At 49.7% G+C, this 10,000-nt stretch overlaps 2 protein-coding genes across 3 annotated transcripts in view; both read right to left on the reverse strand.

Annotated features, from left to right (window-relative positions):
* The window catches only part of zbtb37 (zinc finger and BTB domain containing 37), a 7,802-nt gene extending 3,211 nt beyond the window's left edge, over window positions 1-4,591 (reverse strand). The window contains exons 1-4 of the mRNA XM_069141949.1: window positions 4,201-4,591; window positions 2,438-3,388; window positions 2,252-2,351; window positions 1-1,676 (exon numbers count right to left, since the gene is read on the reverse strand). The exon at window positions 1-1,676 is cut by the window's left edge and continues 3,211 nt beyond it. Of these exons, the coding sequence (XP_068998050.1) occupies window positions 1,146-1,676; window positions 2,252-2,351; window positions 2,438-3,369 (1,563 nt within the window). The 5' untranslated portion in view covers window positions 3,370-3,388; window positions 4,201-4,591 and the 3' untranslated portion in view covers window positions 1-1,145. The remainder of the gene's footprint in view (window positions 1,677-2,251; window positions 2,352-2,437; window positions 3,389-4,200) is intronic.
* Window positions 4,592-7,131: 2,540 nt separating this feature from the next.
* The window catches only part of s1pr1 (sphingosine-1-phosphate receptor 1), a 4,277-nt gene continuing 1,408 nt past the window's right edge, over window positions 7,132-10,000 (reverse strand). For both annotated transcript variants that reach the window (XM_069141956.1, XM_069141955.1), the window contains exon 2: window positions 7,132-9,737. In XM_069141956.1, coding sequence (XP_068998057.1) covers window positions 8,486-9,613 — 1,128 coding nt within the window. In that variant the 5' untranslated portion in view covers window positions 9,614-9,737 and the 3' untranslated portion in view covers window positions 7,132-8,485. The remainder of the gene's footprint in view (window positions 9,738-10,000) is intronic.

Below are 10,000 nucleotides of genomic sequence, written 5' to 3' on the forward strand. Positions count from 1 at the left end.
AAACTCAAAACAAATTTTAAGCACTAAGTCTGAAAATGTATTTTAAGATCAGACTGAAAATTAAATTCAATCTATTGTAACAATCAAATAATCAATGAAGTAAAAAAAAAAAAAAAAAAAAAAATGGTTTGATTACATTTGTACATCAAGGGATTCCTTGAACAATGGTATTAAAAACGATGACAGAATTAGTTGTTATAATGAAGTGGTTTAACGACATGGTCAATAAACAGATATCGTTTTGGGTCAAACTTTTAAGTTCATTTTGACGCTGCTAGTTTTAACATTCGTAGACGTTGCATCTCGAAAGACTGATCACATTTTAGACCAAACAATTTATCTTCTTACGAAGAAACGACGCTGCAGATTCATCAATAATGAAACTAATCTTTACCTGCGGTCGTAAAACACAAATTTCTATCAATGAATTCAAAGATAAAACAGTTGTGGGATCAGGACTGGAAGTCGTGATTTTCTCGGTACGACGAGATATCTGGTGTGAAACCGTGAAGCGTGCGACCTTCATCCAAAACCCCCGAAATGTTACGGACGCCCCAAAAACCCGTCAGAAACTCCGATCGCACCGGAACCGGATTTCTAAAAGTCGTAGTTTTCACATTGAACCTTTTTTTTGTGCAACTAAATCTTAATTTTTTTACGCCGTTGTGGCACTTGAAGAGCGCGCGGGATCATTATTAGTATTAACCCCCCCGACCGCTCCGGATTGTCTCAAGGCAAATATGAAGGATTTAAACGGTCAAACTGGCACTGAGTAGTTTGGCAAAGTCTCCACCAGACAGACTGCTGCGATGCTGCATTGTTAACCTGTAAATATAAAAGTAGAAATCTGTAACATAAAGTGGACGCAGGCGAACGAGGACCACTGGGCCGAGTGGTGATGAGGTTGTTGGAGTGTGTGGCATTTCTTCATTTTTTAGCTTAATCTGTTCGGTTTGGTTTGTGAAGGTAGATGCGGTTTAAAGCGGAAAAAAATCTCAGTTCGGACTCCGAGGCGTCCCTTCGACCTCGGCGGGGTTTCGGCGTCCCGCCGGCTTCAGGTGCAACAGGAATCGGACCGGGCCCCCCTACCGCTGTCGCCCAACGCTCCCCGACCTCGACTCCACCCTCCTCCGTCCCCGTTTAGATCAGTCGGGCCCGGTGGTGGAAACCGAGGCTTGGGGACCGTCTCCGTACTGGCCTCCGCCGCTGCTGCTCCCGCCGCCTCCTCCGCCTTCGGGCTCCTCCTGGCTGGGGGAGGCCTCGTCGCTGGGGCCGCCCCTGGACGTGACGGAGGCGGTGGTGGTCTCTGGGGAGGCGCTGTGGGCCTCCTGCGGGGTGCAGCCCGGGTGGTTCTTGCGGAAGTGCTGGTTGAGGATGGCCTGGAAGGGGAAGCTCTTGCCACAGACGTGGCAGTGGAAGGGCTTGTTGCCGGTGTGCTTGCGGATGTGGTACTCCAGCTGGTCCTTGCGCGTGTACTTCTTACCGCAGATCCGGCACACGAACGGCGTGATGCCCATGTGCAGCCGCATGTGGCGGTCCAGACTGCCCTTCTGGTTGAAGGACTTGCAGCAGTAGATGCAGGTGAGCCGAGGGTTGTAGCGGAACCAGCGGTCGCCCACCTGCTCCCTCAGGTAGTCCTCGTAGCCGCCCATATCGAACGTCACGTGCTCCTCCGCCTGACGGGTACAAACAAACGTTAACACGGAACCAGACCGGGACAACTACTCAAGGATTACGCTGCCGACCGAGGAAAGTTCTCGAGTTTTAACGTACATTGAGAGTTCGATGAGTTTTTTAAGAGGTTTTTCAGGGTTATTGAGAAGCTTCAAGGTGTTCTAGCGGTTACTGACGAGCTTCTATCGGTTCTTTGGTTTTAGGTGGTTGAACGAAGTCTTTCATGTTCCAATAATCACTAGAGGGTCTACAAAGCCGTTCTCGCGTCCTTTAAGAGGTTCTTTCCGTTATCGAAAAGCTTATTGGGCACTTTAGGAACTCCTGGTTGTTGTTGAAGGAGTTTGATGATTCAGTACCTTAAAAGTACCTTCGGAGGTTCTAGTGGGACCGTACGGGTCTTCAAGGTCTGAATATTCAGGAGCAACTTGTTAGAAAGCGCTTCATCTTTGAGGGTGTTGTTGGGTTTAAGTTTAAACTCTATATCGTCCATCTCGTCACGAGATCCAACATTTTATTGTTTTCTCATGAAAACCCGTCTTTTCTCGGCCGGTTCGTTTCCGGACTTTGGACTTCGTACCTGTGAGTTCGGCTGCCGCAGCTCGTCCGCCCTGCTGGGCGACTCGCTCTTCGCTCGGTGCCGCTCGGCGAGGACGACCACGCTGCCGGTGGGACTGAACCTGAACACACGTGAACGCACATCGTCAGGCGTCTTACGGGCCGGGCGGTGACACGTGGGGGGGGGCGTGGCCTCACGGCGACTCACCTGTCTGTCTCACTGAAGCTGGAGGACGGTTGGACGCTGCGGGTCCCGAGCGGTCCCACCGGCCCCGTCACCAGCGTGCTGCGTCCCGACGTGTCGATCATCACGGTGGCGCCCTCCTCTACCGGACCCCCCTCCTCATGGTGCTCCCCCGCTCCGATCCACTCCTCCATCCTCTCCGTTTTGATCCGGACTCCGTCCACACCGCTGCCCTCCTCGGCGCTGCCGGTGCGCTCCGGGTCGCTGCTCGTCTCCACGTACCACTGACCGGCCCGGTTGATGCGGAGGATCGGCTCTTTGCCGGCCCGGCCGCTGCTGCTGGCGGCGCCGGCCTCCAGCCCGCTGCGCTCCACCGGCGGCGGCGGGCTGAGCGGCTCCTCCGCCGGGCTGACCGCCTCGAACGCCTCGGCTCCTCCCCGCGGGCCGAGGATCCGCAGGCCGCCGTGGTGTCCCGCCCCTCGCGCCACCGCCTCCAGGGTCCGGCCGCCCCGGGAGCCCCGCGCCTCCTCCTCCTCCTCCCTGGACTCCTCGTCCAGGTCGGCCAGGCTGATCTTCAGGTGGATGCCCTCCAGGATCTGCGTGCAGCGGTCGATGATGTGCTGCATCTGCAGGAAGCTGGCGGCGGTCAGGTAGCTGATGATGTCGGCGAGCTGCAGGCAGAGCCGGCCGGTGTAGCAGAAGGACAGCAGCTGCTCGAACACCGACGGGTTTCGGATCACCGTCAGCGACACGGTGCTCATCTGGCTCAGAGACATGTGGTCCCGGAAGTACGGCGAGCTGGCGGCGAGGACCACTTTGTGTGCCCGGAAGCTCTGACCCTGGACGTTGACCACGATGTCGCAGAGGCGGCCTTGAACCCGCAGCTGGTTCAGGTGGGACAGAACCGAGTTGCTGAAGTCCGGGATGTCGAGCTGGATGCTGCCGGAGCGCTCCATGCTGCGGCCTGCAGGGACACTGCAACGACAGCAACACATCAGAACCGGACCGGGACCGGACCTGGACCGAGACCGGGGCTGAGACTGGACCTGGACCGGGGCTGAGACTGGACCTGGACCTGGACCGGGACCGAGACCGGACCTGGACCGGGACCGGGACCGGACCAGGACTGGATCAGGACCGGGATCAGGACCGGGACCATGACCGGATCAGGACTGGATCAGGACCAGGACCGGATCAGGACCGGGACCAGGACCGGGACCAGGACCGGACCAGGACCGGACCAGGACCTACCAGAGTCTCTAAACCACTTTACAAGGAACTTAAAAAACTTCGAAATCAAAGTATTTTGAGGGAGGCGGGGCTTAACGATGTCACAGCAGGTGTGCTAATACCAGTCAACAAAGGTTAAAAACACCTGCAGTGACGTCACTGAGTGGGGGGCGGGGCCACAGACGTGCAGCTGATAGCAGACCCTTTAATCTCTTTGATATCTCTGGTTGTGATACTCAAATAATTAAAACCGGTTTGTAAACCCTTAAACTGAGCCCCCCCCCCCCCCCCCCCCACGACCTTTGACCTCTGACCTGCCCCTTCAGTGACCCGCCCCGCCTACTGAACACCGAGGAGGATCTCGGATGGTCCAGGTTGCAGCTGATTGGACGAACCGGATCATCACTCTGGACCTGACAGCTCACATGTTTGGGTGAAACAGCTGTTTGAGCCTGACAGCAGGACTCGGGACCAGAACCGGACCGGGCTACCTCTAACTATGACGTGAGCCCGCCTCAGGAGACCAGGTGAACCTCCAGGTGTGCAGGGAGACTCACCTGAAGGAGGGCGGGGGGGGGGGGGGGGTGTCGGGTCCGGTTTCAGGGTGCGGTGCTGTTCAGTCCCGCAGCTCGTTGAGCATCGTCAGCGGGGACGGGGATGTGGCGGCTCGGTTCGGCTGGACGCAGAAACCGGCTCGGCTCGGCTCGGCCCGGCCCGGCGGGGCTGCAGCTCCACCCGCCGCTCCTCCAGGCTCCGGGGGCTCCGCGGCTCCAGCGGCGGTCGTGTCGCGTTCAAGGCCGCGGGAGGGCAGCTGAGCTCGGGCTCCGGTCCGTCAGCAGCCGCTCTGCCGCCATTCCGCTGGAAGAGAGGCTCGGTTCGGTGTCGGCGGGCCGCCGCGGCTTCTCATCTTCCCTTTTCACGGCAGAAGGGCCGAGAGGCTGCAGAAGGAAGGAGAGGAGGAAGAAAACTCGCGCGGCATGACGGGAAATGTAGTTCGCGGCGAGCAGGCGCGCGGCTTCAAGGCGGCTCTGGAGACTACACTTCCCAGCATGCCTCAGTCAGGAGAGGTCACGGTGGCGCTGGGATTCTGGCAAAGTAGAATACTTCAGTAGAAAGTAGGAACTCTACAAATACTACAAGTAAAAGTACTGCGTTCAACGTCACCACGGGTATTAAATATTATACTTAAAATATCAAATTAAAAGTAAGTTTTAAGCAATCCCTTTCATATTTCATATGTATTTATTAGTTATTACTTAGTCAAACTGATTTTAATTCAAGTTTATTTGTATTTATTTTCCCACGTATGCAATCAGAAACAACAAAATAATAATAAAAGATAATACGTATAAAGTACAACACAAACTATTGTTATTATTATTTACACATGCTTCCTGTTTCTTTAAAATCTTAATTTATTGAGTTCACTCAGTAGTTTTTTGGGAAAGTCTGGTAATAAAAATCTTCATATTTTAAACAGAATTAATTTAAAACTAACAGAATTTATTTTAACATTAATATTTCCTTGTTATTTGTATTTATCATCGTCAGTAATTTACACTGGTTGTCTGTTGTCCTGATCGCAGCATTTACAAAGTGTATAAATAAAAGATTTAGCAGTGCGTTTTTGTGTTTGTTTGCACTTTTCTGTTCAAACTTTCCCTTTAATATTTTCATGTATTTCTTCTTTCTTTAATTTTCTGTGCTTCCAGAGCAACGAACAACTGTGTGCTGTTCCTAGTAGTGGTCGAGTGTGTGCTGGAGCTGCAGTGTCGTGATGTGACCACAGGGAGGCGGCACATCCACACTCCTCCTTCTTACCTCCTCTGAGGATGCTGTCCTTCCTTCTGCTCTGATGATCACGTGACACGTTTTTATTTGTTTAAATTCGAGTCTTTTTCATTGTCCAATTTTCAGGCCCGCTGTGACCCCGCCCCCTCCACTCTGACCCCGCCCCCTCCACTCTGACCCCGCCCCCTTCGTTCTGGCCCCGACTTTGATGGATGTGATCATATTTACTGCGCCTGTTTTCCTGTTTTACTATTTATCATTCAATTCAACTTTTAAACCTAATTTTTAACCAGTTTTTGTTAACAAAGAAAACAAGCAAACATAAAGTAAATAGTTACGTGTTAAATTTACCCAAAAAATTAAATAAGAGCAACATTATGATTTTTACAAACTTTAACACTTCCAATAATAAGGAGAACAATAAAATACTTTTATAAATTATTTAACATTAATTTAATGTATTTGCAAAGTACTTTGTAATTGTTAATTATTAATAACTGTAATTATGAATATTAGTTTTTAACCAGCGCTCTGTGTTTACGTTCAGTTTGATGAATTAAATGCGTCCAAAATTAATCAATAAGAGAAAAACGAAATAATCCGACAGACCTGAGATCAGCTGGGATCAGAAGGCGAGGTCGTCGGCTGACCTTGAACTGAACCTCCAATCAGAGGAAGAGCTTTTATTTATATTTATGTCTCCCCCTGAACTCACAGACGCCCCCCCCCCCTCCCCTCTCCGAGGTCAGAGGTCAGCAGCTGGGACGATCAATGAATCTAATTAAGGACACAGAGAGGTGAGACACAAGCTGAGAGCTCCGTGACCGATCGCCTTCGAACCGTCACGCGAAAATAGAAATTACGACCTGATTTAAACGTCTTGACTTCATTAACGGGAGCGAACGAGACGTCAGCTGGAATAAACCGAGTCGGCTGATACGTCGTTAAAATGGACGTTAAGGTGATGGTGAATAAAAAAACTTGGTTTCTGTTGCTAAAAGTTTTGAGTAAATGGAAAGTTTGGTGAAACAGTCGTAGCTAGTTTTAAAAAGTTGTCTATTAATGCAAAAAAATTAACGAAAATAAGTGAATAAATCGTTAAAATTGTCGGCTGCAGTTATTGGACGTAAGAAAGTAAAAATTAATGAATACATTCTTTAAAAATACTAAAAGTAGATGAATAGTGACAATATGGAGCAAAAATTCAAAAATAAATGGTTACAAAAAATAATCGTGGACACAAAAAAAATTGTTTTTAAAGATCTGTTGCTAAAAGCTTAAAATAGCAAAACTTGATGAAAACATGAAATTTGTAATTTATTTTTAATTTCCACTTCAGTTTATTTTTGGACGCTTTAGCTCCACGTACAAATTTCTTCTTTGATATCTAAAAATGTTGACTTTAATGTCTTACTTTTGGTCTTTTTATTTAAATTTTTTTTTTTTTGAAGTAATGTTTACTTTTTAAGTCATTTAGACTTCATTGCTTTTATTACAGCACAAAAATTCACCGTTTAAACACTAAAACTTCTTTAAATGTTTCAGCTGTGAAACGTGTGAATTTCCTTTAAAAGCAAATTGCTGTTTTTTACTGTTTAATATTTGAACTTCTTTTAAAATTTTAATTGTGACATCTGTTGTTATGAGTTGCCTGATTTTTTTCTTTTGCAGCTTTTCAGATTCTTTCAAACACAAACTGTGTTTCTATTTCTGTCTTTATTAAGTGCTACGAAACAAACAAACAAACAAACAAACAAACATTGAGAGTTAAACAGTGCAGACGGAGTTCAGGCTGGACCGTAACAAGGAATTAATTGATTAATCGATCAGCTCCCGATAGAGGATGAGAGGAAGTTGAGAAGGGACTGGTAACCGTGGTGACAGAATCCAAATCTCTACGGAAACCCAATCGTGCCAAAACATTAAATATCACGACGATGACGCTTAAAATGTGAAATTTCTCTTTGAGGTTTCTGAGTTAAAATTTTCTTCTTTTTTTTTCTGATCCGCGTCGACTGCTGATGAAGATCATGTGACGGGATCAAAAGCTCCAGTAGAGTTACTAAACAGACCTCACGGGAAGATTGTTTTTCATGACGGCTTCGTCCACCTTCAAGAATAAACTTTCACTTTTGAGAAACAATATAGATTTAATATTTTTGGTTTTTAAAATTGTACTTGTTTCGCATGGATTAATTTTGCCTGTGGATTTATTTTTGGTCGGATTGGGCTTCCGTAGATTCTGAACAAACCCGCAAAGAACAAAAAAAAAGACATCTTTTCATTCTTCTGACAAACAAAATTGTTTTGTTTTTTTTCTCTTCTTGCGATCAAATATAAATTAATTCGACTACACTGACGTCGCTACGGACAACAACACAAACAGGAAGTAGAAAATACATTCTGACCGACAGCTTCTACAACTTTTACACAGTTAACTTTTTTTTTTACAAAAAAAATGTCACATCAAAGAATCCATGAATTCAGAGTTCATGTTTTTAACTCCGGACGTCGAGCAGCTGAACTCTGAATTCACGTGTGGGTGAATTTTTTTTTTTTTTTAATTTTTTTTTAAAGGAAAGTGGAGGGAAAGAAAACCACGAATTAATCTGCATTTCTTAAATATTGGCCAGCCGTGTGTTTTAAGCGCTACTCGTTCTAGTTGTTCTTAGAGGGTGAGTTTAGAGTCGGACTCTTCTACGAGGATCAATAAACACTTTCTATGAAGCTCAGAACTTTTACTCGGTAAAATCGACCTCCGTGGCGTCAATAAAGAACCTTCGTGATGCTTTAACTGTCCGGTCTGGTGTGTTTTTATTTTTCCAGGGACTCCAGGTTCCGGTCTGACCCGGTTCCCGAACGATCCCCAGGCGGTGAACCGTGCGATCCTCCTGCAGGTGGCGTGCCGGCTCGGACCGAAGGTTGTGAGCTGCATACAGAGTGCGGACGTCCTCTGACCTCGCCGTCCCCGTTCGACCCGTTTAAAAGTCTCCGTGAGCGCCGATCGGTCCGAAGGTTCGTTCACCTCTCCGCTCCGTCGCGGCCGGACGTTTAGGACGACGAGGTGACGTTCCCCGACGACACCGCCTCCCTCGTCGTCTCCCTCGGCGAGTACTCCGCCTCCTCCTTGTTGGGGTGGGAGGAGTTATCGGACTTGCTGCGGCTGAACTCCGCCCCCACGATGGGCCCCGTGAACTTGGACCGCGGCCGGACGCAGGACGTGCAGCAGAGCAGCGTCTTGATGAAGGCGCGGCGCATCTCGTTGCTGGTCAGCGTGTAGATGAGCGGGTTCATGGCGGAGTTGAGGACGGCGAGCGCCAGGAACCACTCGGCCTTGTAGAGGATCGGGCAGCCGAGCGTCTCGCAGGCGACGTCCAGCAGCAGCAGGATGAAGAGCGGCGCCCAGCAGGCGATGAAGCAGCTCAGCACGATGATGACGGTCTTCAGCAGCGCCATCGACTTCTCCGAGCTCTTGCTGTTGGCGCCGGCGTTGCCGCGGCCGTTGGACACTTTGCGGAAGACGAGCTTGCGGCTGCGCGCGCGCACCAGCGCGTAGATGCGGGCGTAGAGCACCACGATGGCCATGAGGATGATGCTGAAGACGGTGGTGCAGAACAGGATGTAGGTCTTGTGGTAGAGCGGCAGCACGGTGGAGCAGCGCGTCATGCTCTGGATGCAGTTCCAGCCCATCACCGGCAGCCCGCCCAGCACCGCCGCGATCATCCACACCGTGCTGATGAGCAGGAACACGCGGCACGTGTTGCCGTTGTTGTGCAGCTTCATCTTCAGCATGGTGAGGTGGCGCTCGATGGCGATGGCCAGCAGGCTGAACACGGACGCCGCCAGCGCCACGAACATGCTGCCCTCCCGGAAGAACCACTGCGTGGGCGTCAGCTTGTAGGTGTTGGCGCCCGACAGCAGGATGTTGGCGGTGTACACGACGCCGGCCAGCAGGTCGGACAGCGCCAGGTTCCCGATGAAGTAATACATGGGCTTGTGGAACTTCTTGGTCCTCCAGATGGTGGTCAGGACCAGGATGTTCTCCAGGATGATGAAGCAGCACACGATGATGAAGACCACCGAGTCGGCCTTCAGACCCGAGTCCTGCTGCGTCTTGCGGAACTTGCCGGTGTAGTTGTAGTGTTGGGCGATCAGGTCGGAGTAGCTGGGCTCAGCCATGGCCTGCAGCTGCAGCGGGAGTCCAGCAGGGGGCGCCGCGTCGTCAAACTCTCAGTCCTTCATGTCAGGTGGAAACCCTGAAGAGGAGGCGGAGGGAGTCCTGCTGCTGGACGGAGACATGGTCCTGCAGGGAGACGCAGGAAAACCGTTAACCGTCGGATAAAGACGTCCTTTAAACCTTTAAAAAGCTTTCATCTTCTCTGGCAGTCGGACCGAAGAACAGAAGCCACGTTTCAAAGTCTCTAATTAACACTTTAAAATCAGTCTGCATGTCTGCGCTGCAGATTAAGAGTCCTTAAACTGTACATTTATACGTTTAGTCGACTAAAAGCTTAACTGAAGCTTCTGAAACATCTTTCAGATTCACCTCACACGTTCAAACACGTC

This window comes from Embiotoca jacksoni, unplaced genomic scaffold (assembly GCF_022577435.1).
Source record: "Embiotoca jacksoni isolate LCO1_2020_lvr unplaced genomic scaffold, fEmbJac1.0.p SCAF_94, whole genome shotgun sequence".
NCBI lineage: Eukaryota > Metazoa > Chordata > Actinopteri > Embiotocidae > Embiotoca > Embiotoca jacksoni.